Here is a 17,970-nt window from a genome sequence, read left to right as displayed (position 1 = left end):
TCACCTTTTAGCCAGCTAAATTTCTATGGCAACAAATCCTTCAGATCTAACCTGCTTCGGGGCAGGCTAACTCGGGGCAAACTCCAATATCCTTAATGAGATGGTCTGAGCCACGAGTTGAGGACCATTGAAATCAGATTCCCTCCCTTTTGCAAAGATTGCATCATCTTCCCTTTAATTTTGTGTGCAAAAAAATAGTCATGTTAAAATACTTATCACATTAGACATTTAGTAATGATATAATGCATTTGAAACTTCACACACAGTAAAACCTTTGTATAATTGTATTGATAGCGGGAAAAAAGTGCTTGTGCATTGATAAGCACAGCAAAGCACACCAAAGACGGCATTAATAACAAATAAAAAGCCTAGTCCACGCCATAGCCTGCTGAATTTGCAAGAAAACTTTCATTTCATTTTGATTTTGGCACAAATGAGAATGTGTCACTGACTCACCCATGGATTGATTCCAGCCTGAGCTGGAATGTGAAGCTAACTGCAGCTGGCTAGCTTTAGAAAACCCTGAGTAGATCTAGGTTGCTTCTTAGTATACCCCTCTGGTTTCAGAAGGACTGGGAAGGAAAAGCAAGAAATTGTTTTTTTAAAGAACAGAAGAAAATACTTCACTTTAGAAACAAGATATTCACATTGAAATACACGCCCTCCTAAATTCCTGTCTCTCTCATTTCACATTTACATTTTCTCCCTCATATTTGTATCGTCCCTCAAGCATAATAGAAGTGTCCATCCTAACTAGCGGTTACATTTCTGGGTAGTATAAACACATTGGTATGAATAAAGACACACCGGTGCAACATCTGAAAAACAGACAGTCAACACAATTTGTCAAGGTGTTTCTGTTGAGTCCTGGTGCCCAAACAGCAATTCTAATGCAAATTAAAAACCAAGGCTGCAAAGCACTAAAAATAGTGAAAGCTGCAAAAGAGGCCCATCAATTAAATTCACCCCTGGGGGACAGCTATAACATTTCTATGGAGAAATCCAGTGTGTTTCTGCTGGATGTGCAATACAACATTCTGCTAATGAAGTACACATGCACTACAAGGCCAGAGACAAGGGCATCCACTTTAAACGCTGCTGCTGTTTTAATAATGTCATATAAAGTCCTGTTTTAAGGCTCTACAATATGAAGGACATAGCATTACATATTTAGTGTACACTCAATGATAAATATGAAGCGTTTACAAGATGAGATAATGATCAATTCAAGCTTGAAAGGATAAAGTACTTGAAAGTACTGTACAATGTCTTTAACAATTGATTGTCCCTTTAAATCCCCTTCCAATGGACACAGAGTTTTTCTGGAGAGGGCCTCATTGGACAGGGAGCCAACTGGAGAGAGCATTGGATGACATCATTGGTTGAATGAATGTCACAGCAGATGTGTCTGATAGGCTCACCAAACCTACCATGGTGCCTATTCAGGATTAAACTGTAAACAATGCCATGGCTGTTATGAAAGGGGGGAAGGGGGATACCTAGTCAGTTGTCCATCTGAATATATTCAACTGAAAAGTGTCTTCCACATTTAACCCGCATTGAATCAGAGAGGTGCGGGGAAGAGTGGGTTAACTGCGGCGCCCGGGGAACAGTGGGTTAACTGCCTTGCTCAGGGGCAGAATGACATATTTTTACCTTGTCAGCTCGGGGATTCGATCCAGCAAACTTCCGGTTACTGGCCCAACGCTCTGTGGTGACTGTATTACCGCCACACCAGCATTCATGAGTCATGACCGCAGTAAAATTCTACATGACCATTTAGTCACGTTAATCTCCTCTTATGCACTCTGGACATTCATTAGTAGTAGCCTACCCAACTCGCTAACGATCATCAGGTTGCTAATGGCCTGGTACTCAGGGCTCTATTGTCCCTCTTACCATGCTGACATCGAAAATCACATCAAACACTTATCATCAAAGCAGTAGGTGCTTTAAAAACTCACCTTACCGTGATTGATCAATTTGAAGAAAGAAGTTTAACAATAGGTTGAAACTGACTGGAAAACATTTATTGTGGATGTTGTTTCAAAGCCTAACACAACGGAATGGACAGTGCTTTCTAAGGTGATGAAACCTCTTAAGGATCGGACCCTTCATCTCAATTTCCGCCTAAAATGACATATCCAAATCTAACAGCCTGTAGTTCAGGATCTGAAGCAAGTATATGCATATTCTTCATACGATTTGAAAGGAAAGACCTTGAAGTTTGTGGAGATGTGAAATGAATGTAGGAGAATATAACACATTAGATCTGGTAAAAGATAAAACAAACAAAAACACATGCATTTCCTATTTTATTTTTGTTACATCATCTTTGAAATGCAAAAGAAAGGCCATACATTTACATAGGATGCTGGATGTAAGTTAGATGTTGTCCACAAGAGGGCAGCAGTGTGTGTCCAAAGTTTTAGACCGATACATTCAAAATGTTTTTAAAACATTTTAAATATATATATTTTTTTAATTTAACCTTTATCTAACTAGTCAAGAATAAGAATAAGATATCTACATAATATTTAGCGTCCCTAAAAGGTACTAACCTTCACACTTCTAGATGGCCGGCCGGGCGGGGATGGGTGTGGAGCTAGAGACAGCAGAGGGATCAAACTGGAGGATCCAGGTCCTACGTTTGAATGAGTGGGGGATGGAGGAGTCTCTACCACTATTGAGGATTTAAAAAAATCTGTTAGCTTCTTTGGGAACGGGGGGCAGTATTGAGTAGCTTGGATGAATATGGTGCCCAGAGTAAACTGCCTGCTACTCAGGCCCAGAAACTAGAATATGCATATAATTAGTAGATTTGGATAGAAAACACTCTAAAGTTTCCAAAGCTGTTACATTAATGTCTGTGAGTATAACAGAACTCATATGGCAGGCAAAAACCTGAGAAAAATCCAACCAGGAAGTGGGAAATCTGAGGTTTGTAGTTTTTTTTGAGTGATTGCCTATCCAATATACAGTTTAAATGGGCTCAGATTGCACTTCCTAAGGCTTCCACTAGATGTCAACAGTCTTTAGAACGTTGTTTCAGGCTTCTACTGTGAAAGGGGAGCGAATAAGAGCTGTTTCAACCAGTGGTCAGGTTGAAAGCCTTGAGTTGTTTATCGCGTGTGGCCATGAGCGCAAGCTCCGTTCCCTTTCCTTTCTATTTCAAAGGAATTGTCTGGTTGGAATATTATTGAAGATTTATGATAAAAACATCCTAAAGATTGATTATATACATCGTTTGACATGTTTCTACAAACCATAATGGAACTTTTTTGACTTTTCATCTGGACTTTGTGAGCGCTCTTTGTGCATTTGGATTACTGGACTAAACGCGCAAACAAAAAGGAGGTATTTGGACATAAAGATGAACTTTATCGAACAAAACGAACATTTATAATATGATCACTTGATGAGAGAACAGCGTGTACAGCATGAGGCAAGGAACAGAGCGCAAGCAATAGCCTATAGTCGCATCATGCAGCCCATAAATCTATTGACTTCTAAGACGTTCTAAGGTTTGTAATAATCACAACTAAAGTTGCCAAATAACTCTAAATCTAGCATATAGGACCTGTTTCAAATTATCACTTTTAAGCTCAACATAGCCACTTCTACTTCATATGTGTGCACTCTTGCTTCTGAATGGGACAAACATCCATTATATTTTATTCAGCTAAGTTAAACTATATATTCTTCTTACTATAAAATCATATAATATCAAATAATGGCACAGGACTTATAAGCATATCTTGTCTGATATATGAACAAGCCTACAGTCTATGGCGTGGCGCATAAACAGATAACGTACAGTAAGCCAAATCATATTCTATTCTTCTGGAATACATTTTCTACATATCATAATGTTTCTTCAGGCCTGCCTAACATAAATAATGTATTTATTGTGATGGTGTATATTGAATTGATTTATTCAACATGTTTTAAATGTAGATGTTCCAAAGGCGCACATCAGAGGCTTGTATGCTGCTTGTATGAGTGGAGCCTGGAGATGCTAAACATGTTCACGTTAATTAACGGTCAATTACCGTGAGACCCAGCATCCTTTTGCATGACAATAACCTGCTGACAAAATAACAGCCCTAGCCATGGCAACCCAGAGAGCCACTGGTCAACTCTATAAATCATAGTGCTATCAAGCTAAAACAGTGACACTGGGATGTTAGTCACTGTCCGTCCAGGGTCTGTTGTATGTGTCAATAGTTTACAGTTAACAGTGTAGAAGAACTGAAAAGGAGAAAGCAAATGTCTAGTATACATCCACCACAAAGCCAATATGGCAGTCCAGTGCAGATGAAGGAAAGGAGACAAGGAGAGAGTAAAATACTCCTCTTCCCCCTCCTTCCTCCAAGTTCCAAGCTTTCTAACCATCCTCTATTCCACAGCCCCTGCTCAAGTCAGTACGGATAAACAGGTACAAGGGCTGAGAGCCACACAGACACCCAGGGACTAGAAAGAGAGAGAGAGAGAGAGAGAGAGAGAGAGAGAGAGAGAGAGAGAGAGAGAGAGAGAGACGAGAGAGAGAACGGAGACAGATGTAAAGGCAGAGAGAGAGAGAGAGAGAGAGATCAGAGAGAGAGAAAGCGAGAGCAGACAGAGAAAAAGCCTTGGCGGCGGTGAGGCTAACCACCAGCCACACAGACAGACCCGAAATGTCGTGACAGACTGACAGGAGTCACTGGCAGATAGAGCAGAGGCTTTAGATGTCAGATGAAAGCGATTCCACTTACTTTGGTAACCCCTGCCTGACCAAGGAGAAGAGAAGAGAGGAGAGGCAAAGGCAGAGGAAGAGAAAGAGAAAGAGGCAGAGGCCGACGAGAGGTGGAGACAGACGAGAGGCAGAGAGGAAAGACTGAGACAGGACTGCAGACTGCTCTGTGTTCTGCCACAGAGAGAGTGGGAGAAGAGAACACAGGCCAAAAGGTTTATCGCTTGCGATGATGTTACGGAAGGGAAAGTGCTGGTTTAATGTGCTTGTGTCACAGAGTGGTGGATCTGGGGAGGTTCTGGCTGGGAGCTATATAATGTTTGCTTGTCTAGGGTTCAGATGAGACAAACCGTCCTCCATTTAAGCGCACATCTGAGGAGTTGTTGATTGCAGCTGAAGTACAGTAGGTGCCCCAGACAACTCCAATCAGACCTCACTATTGTTTAACCTGTTAGGGCTAGGGGGCAGCATTTGCACGTCTGGATAAAAAAAATGTACCCGATTTAATCTGGTTACTAATCCTACCCAGTAACTAGAATATGCATATACTTATTATATATGGATAGAAAACACTCTAAAGTTTCTAAAACTGTTTGAATGGTGTCTGTGAGTATAACAGAACTCATTTGGCAGGCAAAACCCTGAGACATTTTCTGACAGGAAGTGGATACCTGATGTGTTGTATTGACTTTAAACCTATCCCATTGAAAAACACAGGGGCTGAGGAATATTTTGGCACTTCCTATTGCTTCCACTAGATGTCACCAGCCTTTACAAAGTGTTTTGAGTCTTCTGGAGGGAGATCTGACCGAACAAGAGCCATGGAACGATGATGTCCCATTAGACACCTGGCGCGCGAGTTCATGTTGGGTACCCTCGTTCCAATACGTTATAAAAGAGTATGCATTCGTCCACCTTGAATATTATTCATGTTCTGGTTAAAAAAGGCCCTAATGATTTATGCTATACAACGTTTGACATGTTTGAACGAACGGAAATATATTTTTTCCCCTCGTTCATGACGAGAAGTCCGGCTGGCTTAGATCATGTGCTAACAAGACGGAGATTTTTGGACATAAATGATGAGCTTTTTTGAACAAAACTACATTCGTTATGGACCTGTGATACCTGGAAGTGACATCTGATGAAGAGAATCAAAGGTAATGGATTATTTACATAGTATTTTCGATTTTAGATCTCCCCAACATGACGTCTAGTCTGTATCGCAACGCCGTATTTTTCTGGGCGCAGTGCTCAGATTATTGCAAAGTGTGATTTCCCAGTAAGGTTATTTTTAAATCTGGCAAGTTGATTGCGTTCAAGAGATGTAAATCTATAATTCTTTAAATGACAATATAATATTTTACCAATGTTTTCTAATTTTAATTATTTAATTTGTGACGCTGACTTGACTGCCGGTTATTGGAGGGAAACGATTTCCTCAACATCAATGCCATAGTAAAACGCTGTTTTTGGATATAAATATGAACTTGATAGAACTAAAAATGCATGCATTGTCTAACATAATGTCCTAGGAGTGTCATCTGATGGAGATTGTAAAAGGTTAGTGCATCATTTTAGCTGGTTTTATGGTTTTGGTGACCCTGTCTTTGACTTGACAAAACATTACACACAACTCTTGTAAATGTACTGTCCTAACATACTCTAAATGTATGCTTTCGCCGTAAAACCTTTTTGAAATCGTAAAACGTGGTTAGATTAAGGAGATGTTTATCTTTGAAATGGTGTAAAATAGTTGTATTTTTGAAAAATTTGAATTTTGACATTTATTTGGATTCAAATTTGCCGCTCTTGAAATGCACCTGCTGTTGATGGAGTGCACCACGGGTGGCACGCTAGCGTCCCACCTAGCCCATAGAGGTTAATGGCTAGGTTGACTAGGGTGGAAGCTACTGGGCTGGGTTGTTTATACTGTTGTCTACTGTACAGCACCCCCCCCCCCACACACACACACACACAGACACAGGATGTTTAGATAGGGCCCCAATTCAACATTTAGTATTGACTGACATTTGATTGAATTGTGCAACAATTGGAATGAACCAAACCTTAAAAACTTATCGTTAACTTATGGTTGAAATCTAGTTTAAAGAACAACTATGCAGAAATCACTCCGCCATTCCCTGGTTGCTAAAATTTGAATAGTTTTCCTAATATCAGTGTATGTGACAAAACAAGCAAGTATAGTGTAGAGAATCATTGTACCATCTAAACCGCAGTGAAATATCTTTCCATAAGCAAAAATGTTGTGTTTTCAGCTGTTTGAAAGTGGTGCAGAAAACCGAAAGTAAAAGATGCAAAAACAAAACTTAAGGGAAGCATTGAAATAGCGCACATAGAACCGATCTACCACTTCTTAGATGTGCTTTCAATGAGAATGACAGATCTATAACACAAATTTCTATGTGTATTTGGTCGAGTCGCCCAAAAAGTAACATTTTGCAGCTCTAAAATCGAAAGGGAACGGTATACTAACTAGCCACGTTGAATTTTATGCAATGTTATTACGTTGAGAAAGTACATTTAAATAAAAAGAAAACAACCTTGACCCAACCACTGTGTCCGAAGGTAATGTACAGTACTTACAGTAGACGTCGACCCGTATGGACTTGATGGCCGGGGAGCCCAGGCCGTTCTCAGCCTTGCAGTAGTAGCGTCCTCCCTGGTGTCTCTGGATCTTGGAGATGTGCAGCGTCTCGTTAAACACGCTGGAGTCCTGGAAGCGATCCGACACGCTGCCTGCTGTCTTGGTCCATCGGATCTGTGTAGGACATGCGGTTGGTTAGATGACTTACTTGACATAAAGCCCTTGGCTTCTTTAATTAAGGCGGATAGGCCACTGATGAATGTCTTCCATGGTTATTAAAGGGGTAGTTGTGGCACAAGGACTGGATATAAAGAAAATACAAAGAAATAGCAACGAAAGGAAAGCGAATGTCTGCTCACTGTTTGCTGAATTTAAAAAAATCTTCTAGCTAGCTAGAGTTACAACGTTTGGAACCCATCCTGGTCTTTATCAGGTTACTGGGCATTGTTAACCTCCATCAGCCCTGGAAAGGTGAGTCCCTACCCTCTACCAATTTCCTTTTTTTATTACAACCACACTTTATCACCCAATACATTGTGTCGGACTCTTACCATCCTCAAAGGAGATCTGATATCTCTATCTGATAAACCCTCATTCACAGCTTCACCATCTTTCACTAACTGGTACAACAACCTTAACCATGTTGCAGTGGGTGGTGGTGAAAGGTGAACTCGCGTTCAGTCTCTTCCTCTGGTCTACAACATGGAGGTGTAATTGACCCTCCGTCATGTATCTCTCTCTCTTTTTCTGTCTCTCTTTCTCTCTCTCAATTTTCAATTTCACTTGCTTTATTGGCATGACGTAATGACGTACATATTGCCGAAGCGTACTTTGGAAATGGAATGATTCATTAACAATATCAATAACATCACGAAAAATAATCAACATTGTCACGAACAGGACAATCAGTAACAGCAATAGTCAAGGGTGGGGGTGGGGGGGGGTGTATTGGAAATCAGTAAGAAATTCAGTAAATAAATAAGCAAATAACACAAAGACATGTGCAGGTTGGTTGATCTGTCAGACACAATCCCTCATTTTATGGCAGGCAGCAATGTAGTGCGCTGCCAACCCACAGCTCTCTGCATCCTCACCCAACAGGATGGGTCATCTCTTCTCATCAGAGAGGTCTTGGAAACCTTCAATAACCATTTCACATTTGTGGAAATAAAACTCTAATTGCTTGATATTTTTGCAATTTTGTCAGGAAATGTAGCTCTGTGTCAATTTCTGCCGTGGTGCAGTGACTGCACAGCCTTTCCTCTACAGGGAGCCAGGATTCCCTGTGTCTACCTTTCTCAATGACAAGCCTATGCTAATTAAGTTTGTACTTTGTCAAGGTTTTTCTAAGATTTTGATCAGTAACAACGGTTAAATAATTTGTCATAGTATACTGTCAATTTATGGCTAGACAGCACTGCATTTTGCTTTGTGCTTGTGTATCCTAATAGGTGATGTACAGATGTAGGATCTGATCCCCCTGTTGCAGGAAAACTTTCCAATAAATGTAAAACGTTTAATTTATTTGAGGTTTAAAAAGGCTCCCTGTAATGTGTACGCTGGGAGTCAGGAAGCAAGTTCAGGGAGTGAATAATTTAATATAGAAACGAACACGGACAAAACAACAAACACGAGTAGTGTACAGACATGAAACAAACAAAAAAAAATGGAACAGAAACAATAACGTCTGAGGAAGGAACCATAGGGAGTGACATATGTAGGGAAGGTAATCAGGAAGGTGATGGAGTCCAGGTGAGTCTGATGTGGCGCAGGTACGCATAACGATGGTGACAGGCGTGCGTAGTAATGAGCAGTCTGGGGACCTCGAGCGCCAGAGGGAGTATACGTGAAATTTTAATTTCAGACTTGATTTTCCCTCACAAAAAAATATATCAACCCCCACAAAAATGTCCATTAATTATATATACTGTAATCCACATAATAGTTCACATTTCCTGTAGATGCAGGATTATTTTCCTGCTCTAGCAAACTGGCTAAAATTAACATCCGACATCTGTAGTTGCTGCGTGCACATTCATGCACGCACACACATTCACTCACTCACACATACTGGCCTTGCTTTGCCTCCAAAGCCAACACATATCTCTGCTGCCTGAGTGAGCAGAAGAGGAGCAGCAGCGCATAGGAATTCGATATCACTGCATTGGCTAGCGATAGCATCGTATTGGAGACTGATAGAATCTCATTTGATGGCGATAGCATCGGATATTATCACACAAGGCTTGGGATTGGGTGGTGTCGGAGAGATAGCTGTTCTGTTGTATTGGATGTGGGTCTTATCATATGTTCAACTTCCAGACTGGGATATATACAGTATGTCCGCCAATTGAAGCTCAACAGAAGTTGGGTGATGCAACAGGACAACGACCCAAAACACAGAAGTAAATCAACAACAAAATGGCTTCAACAGAAGAAAATACACCTGGAGTGGCCCAGTCAGAGTCCTGACCTCAACCATATTGAGATGCTGTGGCATGACCTCAAGAGAGCAGTTCACACCAGACATCCCAAGAATATTGCTGAACTGAAACAGTTTTGTAAAGAGGAATGGTCCAAAATTCCTCCGGACCGTTGTGCAAGTCTGATCCGCAACTACAGAAAACGTTTGGTTGAGGTTCTTGCTGCCAAAGGAGGGTCAACCAGTTATTAAATCCAAGGGTTCACATACTGCACTGTGAATGTTTACAAGGTGTGTTCAATAAAGACATGAACACGTATATAATTGTTTGTGTGTTATTAGTTTAAGCAGACTGTGTTTGTCTATTGTTGTGACCTAGATGAAGATCAGATCAAATTTTATGACCAATTTATGCAGAAATACAGGTATTTCCAAAGTGTTAACATACTTTTTATTGCCACTGTATACAGTACCAGTCAAGAGTTTGGACACACCTACTCAGATTATCTTTAATTTTACTGTTTTCTACATTGTAATCATGTAGTAACCAAAAAAGTGTTCAACAAACCAAGATATATTTCATATTTGAAATTCCTCAAAGTAGCCAGGGTGGCTAGTTTTGATGTCTTTACTATTATTCTACAATGTAGAAAATATAAAAAATTAAGAAAAACCGTTGAATGAGAACAAGTGTCCAAACTCTTGACTGGTACAGTATATATATATATATATATATATATATATATATATATATATATACTGAGGAGGGTGATAATGATACAATATGCTGTCACTCTCTTTCCCTCTCTCTCTCGCTCTCTCTTTCCCACACCTCTCTCTTTCTGTCTTTGCATAATGGGAGATCTGGAGAAGAAGTGGAGGAGAGGAATGAAGAAAGGATGGAAGAAAGAGAATTCAGAGAGAAACTTTGGCTCTATCTAATTTATGCTCGTAACTTATTTAACTGCTGAGGAGGAGAGTTTTTTTTAAAACTCATGCTGTCCTTAGCTGGTATAATGGTAGAAGAAATGTACTCAGTGTTTAGTGACAGGCATGCTGGGCTTCACCATCGATAGCTTGCTGAGTTGAGAATTGTTTTTGGTTCAATGCTTCTGTATCTACTTGTCTAATGTATGGGGGTTTGAACCCCCTCTGATGCAGCACACACATACTCTAAGAAGAAACAGGGGGGTGATAAGAGGGTAATGAGGAGGGTGATAATGATACAATATGCTGCATTGACTTTTATATATATATATATATATATATATATATATGTATACAGTGAGGGAAAAAAGTATTTGATCCCCTGCTGATTTTGTACGTTTGCCCACTGACAAAGAAATGATCAGTCTATAATTTTAATAGTAGGTTTATTTGAACAGTGAGAGACAGAATAACAACAAAGAAATCCAGAAAAATGCATGTCAAAAATGTTATAAATTGATTTGGATTTTAATGAGGGAAATAAGTATTTGACCCCCTCTGCAAAACATGACTTAGTACCTGGTGGCAAAACCCTTGTTGGCAATCACAGAGGTCAGATGTTTCTTGTAGTTGGCCACCAGGTTTGCACACATCTCAGGAGAGATTTTGTCCCACACCTCTTTGCAGACCTTCTCCAAGTCATTAAGGTTTCGAGGCTGATGTTTGGCAACTCGAACCTTCAGCTCCCTCCACAGATTTTCTATGGGACTAAGGTCTGGAGACTGGCTAGACCACTCCAGGACCTTAATGTGCTTCTTCTTGAGCCACTCCTTTGTTGCCTTGGCCGTGTGTTTTGGGTCATTGTCATGCTGGAATACCCATCCACGACCCATTTTCAATGCCCTGGTTTGAGGGAAGGAGGTTCTCACCCAGGATTTGATGGTACAAGGCCCCGTCCATCATCCCTTTGATGCGGTGAAGTTGTCCTGTCCCCTTAGCAGAAAAACACCCCCAAAGCATAATGTTTCCACCTCCATGTTTGACGGTGGGGATGTTGTTCTTGGGGTCATAGGCAGCATTCCTCCTCCTCCAAACACGGCGAGTTGAGTTGATGCCAAAGAGCTCCATTTTGGTCTCATCTGACCACAACACTTTCACCCAGTTGTCCTCTGAATCATTCAGATGTTCATTGGCAAACTTCAGACGGGCATGTATATGTGCTTTCTTGAGCAGGGGGACCTTGCGGGTGCTGCAGGATTTCAGTCCTTCACGGCGTAGTGTGTTACCAATTGTTTTCTTGGTGACTATGGTCCCAGCTGCCTTGAGATCAATGACAAGATCCTACCGTGTAGTTCTGGGCTGATTCCTCACCGTTCTCATGATCATTGCAACTCCACGAGGAGAGATCTTGCATGGAACCCCAGGCCGAGGGAGATTGACAGTTCTTTTGTGTTTCTTCCATTTGCGAATAATCGCACCAACTGTTGTCACCTTCTCACCAAGCTGCTTGGCGATGGTCTTGTAATCCATTCCAGCCTTGTGTTGGTCTACAATCTTGTCCCTGACATCCTTAGAGAGCTCTTTGGTCTTGGCCATGGTGGAGAGTTTGGAATCTGATTGATTGATTGCTTCTGTGGACAGGTGTCTTTTATACAGGTAACAAGCGGAGATTAGGAGCACTTCCTTTAAGAGTGTGCTCCTAATCTCAGCTCGTTACCTGTATAAAAGACACCTGGGAGCCAGAAATCTTTCTGATTGAGAGGGGACAAAAACTTATTTCTCTCATTAAAATGCAAATCAATTTATAACATTTTTGACATGCGTTTTTCTGGATTTTATTGTTATTCTGTCTCTCACTGTTCAAATAAACCTGCCATTAAAATTATAGACTGATCATTTCTTTGTCAGTGGGAAAACGCACAAAATCAGCAGAGGATCAAATACTTTATATATATATATATATATATATATATATATATATATATATATATATATATATATAGTGGCAAAAGAAGGGGGTCGAGTGATAAATGGCAGATATGTGAGGGCAGAACTAATAAACGGGCTCTGCCCGATCACTAAAATGGCCACCCCGATCAGAACTACAGATCACAAAATGGCCGACTGCCAAAACTACAATTCCCAGAAGCAAGGGGAACCCTCAGAAGGTGGAGCCGACCCACAGATAAAAGGTCAAGAAAAACCAGGAAGAGAGAGAGAGGGCGGGAAGGATCTATGAACCATAGAGAAAGAGACAATCTACATTGGCTGGATTTACCGTGTACGAGCTGGACTGTTTTGGACTTACCTGTTGGCGTTTAGACCTGGACCTACCGAGAACCAGATTTGTGTACCGAACCCTGCTATCCTTGACCTTACCTGCGGCCTGGGTGGACCAGGACAGCGAAACAAACACACAGGTACTGTCATGTTCAAAATAACTTTCATTCTGGGCTGACTTTGGTGACAGTTTCCCACTTAATTTGTGACAAACGCTCCTAACTTTGAAGAGGTTTGCCACAATATATATATATATATATATATATATATATATAAAAGTCAATGCAGCATATTGTATCTTTATCGCCCTCCTCATTACCCCCTTATCACCCCCCTGTTTCTTCTTAGAGTATGTGTGTGCTGCATCAGAGGGGGTTCAAACCCCCATACATTAGACAGGTAGATACAGAAGCATTGAACCAAAAACAATTCTCAACTCAGCAAGCTATCGATGGTGAAGCCCAGCATGCCTGTCACTAAACACTGAGTACATTTCTTCCCCATTATACCAGCTAAGGACAGCATGAGTTTAAAAAAAAACTCTCCTCCTCAGAAGTTAAATAAGTTACGAGCATAAATTAGATAGAGCCAAAGTTTCTCTCTGAATTCTCTTTCTTCCATCCTTTCTTCATTCCTCTCCTCCACTTCTTCTCCAGATCTCCCATTATGCAAAGACAGAAAGAGAGAGAGAGGGAAAGAGAGTGACAGAGCTAGCGCGAGAGAGAGAGAGAGAAGGCAAGGCAGCATATTGTATCATTCTCGCCCCCCTTTTTTGAGTGTGTGTGTGTGTGTGTGTGTGTGTGTGTGTGTGTGTGTGTGTGTGTGTGTGCATGTGTGTTTCTTTCGGTACGTGTGTGTTGCATCAGAGGGGGTTCAAACCCTACGATTCCATCTTACTCCGGAGGCTCTTGTCCAAGCCAGGGGCCAGAAGCAGAGACAGAGAGAAGAGTCTTCAGATGGAGCCATGGAGTTTATTATTAGCCTGACAAGAGTCCAGTTGTTCATAGCCGGCGAGGAACCAACCAACTAGCCCCAGTCTCTGTATATCACACTGTCACGTCCTGACCTTAGAGAGCCGTTTTATTTCTCTATTTGGTTAGGTCAGGGTGTGATGTGGGGTGGGCATTCTATGTCATCTATTTCTTTGTGTTGGCCGAGTAGGGTTCCCAATCAGAGGTAGCTGTTTATCGTTGTCTCTGATTGGGAATCATACTTAGGCAGCTTTTCCCACCTGTGTTTGTGGGTAGTTGTTTTCTGTTTTGTATTCTGTACCTGACAGAACTGTGCGCTTTCGTTTTTCCCTTATGTTATTTTGTTTGAGTGTTTTTTTTGATAATACAAATCATGAACACTTACCATGCTGTGCTTTGGTCCACTCCTTCCGACGAAACCCGTTACACACACAAACTAGCCAGAGTCTCTACATTGCATTAAAACTGAACTATAACTCACAGATCTGACCTGAAGCGCGCGTGCACACACACACACACACACACACACACACACACACACACACACACACACACACACACACACACACACACACACACACACACACACACACACACACACAGGGGCGACCTCTTCTGTGTACAAGACTTTCATACTGACTTAAAGAGGTTATATTAACGTCAAAGCTAAAGTGCTTTTTGGAAAAAGAAAAAAATGTGACAAGTAGATACAGAAGCACTGAACCAAAAAACCTCTCAACTCAGCAAGCGATCGATGGTGAAGCCCAGCAAGCCTACATCACTAAACACTGAGTACATCTGTTCCCTATTATGCTAGTTAGGGAAAGCATGAGTTAATAAAAACAACCTCTCCTCCTCAGAAGTTAAATAAGTTATGAGCATAAATTAGATAGAGCCAAAGTCTTCTTTCCTCTCCTCCACTTCTTCTCCAGATCTCCCATCATGCAAACACAAAGACAGAGAGCGAGAGAGGGAGAAAGGGAGACAGAGAGATAGCTTATGAAGACCTCAGCTGAATTCAATATTCTACTAGCTTATATCCTCCCGTTCATTTCCTCTCCTTTGCCATTTGTGTAAAGAGCTTTTGAGCTCCAGCACAGCGCCAATATCAATAAGTGTATTGTTCGAGTGACACTAAGAAGTGGATATTCAAATAGCCTCTGTGGTTTTCAAAGGGAAAGTGCTACTGTTTGTTTCACATGGTGGTAGACCACATTATCTGACTGACTGGGAGGCTTTCGAATTTTTTCTGGAGCCCCACGGCCATTTTGTTCTCATATCTTTGCCTTACTTTCTTTGTCTGGGTGCTAGAGATTGCCTCCATCATTCTTAAATGGAAGAAGTTTGGAAACACCAAGACACTTCCTAGCCGCCCGGCCAAACTGAGCAATCGGGGGAGAAGGGCCTTGGTCAGGGAGGTGAACAAGGACCCGATGGTCACTCTGACAGAGCTCTAGAGTTCCTCTGTGGAGAGTGGAGAACCTTCCAGAAGGACAACAATCTCTGCAGTACTCCACCAATCAGGCCTTTATGGTAGAATAGCCAGATGAAAGCCATTCCTCAGTAAAAGGGACATGACAGCCCCCTTGGAGTTTTCCAAAACTCTTAATGTCCTTGAGGGGCCCAGCCAGAGCCCGGACTTGAACCCGAATGAACATCTCTGGAGAGACCTGAAAATAGCTGTGCCGCAACGCTCCCCATCCAACCTGACAGACCTTGAAAGGATCTGCAGAGAAGAATGGGAGAATCTCCCCAAATACCGGTGTGCCAAGCCTGTACGTAGCGTCATACCCAAGAAGACTCAATACTGTTATCGCTGTCAAAGGTGCTTCAACAAAGTAATGAATAAAGGGTCTGAATACTAATGTAAATGTGATATTGTCATTACGGCAAACTGTGTGTAGATTGATGAGGGGGAAAAAACGATATAATCAATTTTAGAAGAAGGTTGTTACGTATCAAAATTGGGAAAAGGTCAAGGGGTCTGAATACTTTCCGAAAGCTGTGTATGTCCACTGGGGGATTCTGTAAGAATTAGAGTATGCCTGGAAGTACGGTTTGACCCTCTTTTCTTGCCCTAAGACAGACATTGGAGATCAGAGAGGAGTGGATGGGTTGGGCCATACTCGCTACTATAATTAGATGAGTTTACATTTTTGCTTATACCATGTAGTTATCTCAAATAATGTACAATTATACAATTAACAATGTATAATTGACTTAGACGGTGAGGTCAGGAGTTCAATCTTTACACATCCACCATAAAGAGCATTAGAAAACATGACCTTTTTTTCATTTACAAGCAGGGAAGAAGAATTGAGAGAAAGTCATTACAATGATAATGCTTTTCTCCCTGTAAGTCAGTCAGTCTTGTCTTTGGCATTCTGATACAAAGATTAGCTTTTATGTAAAGTTGCTATTCTGCTTGGATCTGAATCCAACAGTAACTCCCAGCAGCGATGGTCAACACAGCTTGCTTGCCATCTTTGAGTTCTGTAGGGGGTACGAGGGAGGAGGTCAGATAAGGTCTCTGTGCAGCCAAGTGTGGCCAAGTATGAAAATAGAATGACCAGAGAAAATCAGCTACGGGTACATATCACAGACTGACGGGATAAATAGTGTGACTCCATGGCACCCAATATTCTTTTGCACAAACAGATGTAGGATCTTAATTTGATCACCCTTTTGCAGGAGAACTTTCCTGTGTTGCAGGAAATGTTAAACTTGTAGTGTATTTGAGGTTTTAAAAGGCCTCTGAAGTTTGTAATTTCCACTTAATTTTTTTTATTAACCCCTACAAAAATTTCCATAAATTAGAATCCACAGAATAATTCACATTTTCTTTTGCTGCAGGATTATTTTTCTGGAGTTGCAAACTGGCTCAAATGAAGATCCTACATCTGTGGGGAATACTGTTAATTTCAACTAAGACTCAAAGATCTAGGGGGAAATCTATTTTATCTAATTCTATTTTTAAAATATATATGGGGGATTGGAAATGATGCAGACAATTGCATTGATGGAAACTACAATCTATCTGCATTATTAAAAATAAACTCAAAGTTCTGAATCACAAAATGTACAGATGAAAAATCAACAGGTATCATAAACAATGAGAGACAAAGATCCAACTATCCAACCATCCAAATGATGACATTTCATGAAGGGTGAAATGTCTGAATCACAAATACCAAAGACTATACAGAAAGTTCCACAGTACTGCAGTAGTCCTAATATTACGCATTACAGTTGCATAGTAAAATGTTGCAAGTTTAGGTCTCCCTAAATGAAGAATTCTCTGTAAAGCCTGTGGTTATTGATGACTCACACTGGGATTCATAGGACTCAAATAAACCTATCTGTACCATAGCCCAGGGAGAACGGGGGTGGCTAGGATCACACTGCACTCCAGGCCACAACTAACCCCTGGATAAACTACACTCTCCACAGTAGCTATATCATTCCATGAGTATACACTACTCTACAGTATCCCAGAATTATACAGGGGCAGATTTAGCCCCCCTCCCCACCAGGGCCAAAACTACAGTATCTCTACAGTAGCTATATTCTTCCATCGCCTTTGGCCCCCGAGCTCTGATGCTATAGCCTGCTAGACACTCATGACTCTATCCAGCTAATTTATACCCCCTGACCCTCTCACCCACCTGTCTGAACTTGACCCAGCCGACAATTGAAGCAGAAATGGGGGTGAATGTTTGGTGGTGTTTGTTTGTGTGTGTGTGTGTGTGTGTGTGTGTGGGTGCGTATGTGTGTGTGCCTGCATGCTTGCGTGTTTGCTCAGCAGTTTAGCTGGCATATAGTCTGGCTGTATCCCCAAACACAGTGTGTGTGTACAGAGTGGAGGCAGGCCAGAGCCCTTTTCAGGGGATATGACAGGGGAGAGAGAAAAATGGCTTTATAATGGGAATTACATCGCACAGTGGCTGTAAGAATGAATGCCTCTGTATGTGTGATAGCCAGTAAAGTGCATGATTGTGTCCCAAATGGCAAGCTATTCCCTATACATAGTGCA

The 17,970-nt window shown here is 41.3% G+C and overlaps 1 protein-coding gene across 2 annotated transcripts in view; it reads right to left on the bottom strand.

The window, feature by feature from the left end:
• The window catches only part of LOC106571582 (MAM domain-containing glycosylphosphatidylinositol anchor protein 2), a 419,589-nt gene that overhangs the window by 225,081 nt on the left and 176,538 nt on the right, over nt 1-17,970 (bottom strand). For both annotated transcript variants that reach the window (XM_014144813.2, XM_014144816.2), the window contains exon 3: nt 7,340-7,514. In XM_014144813.2, coding sequence (XP_014000288.1) covers nt 7,340-7,514 — 175 coding nt within the window. The remainder of the gene's footprint in view (nt 1-7,339; nt 7,515-17,970) is intronic.

The sequence above is a fragment of the Salmo salar genome, chromosome ssa15 (assembly GCF_905237065.1).
Source record: "Salmo salar chromosome ssa15, Ssal_v3.1, whole genome shotgun sequence".
NCBI classification, from domain to species: Eukaryota; Metazoa; Chordata; class Actinopteri; order Salmoniformes; family Salmonidae; genus Salmo; species Salmo salar.
The sequence above is the reverse complement of the archived record's forward strand: the minus strand, read 5'-3'. Positions and strand labels throughout refer to the sequence as shown.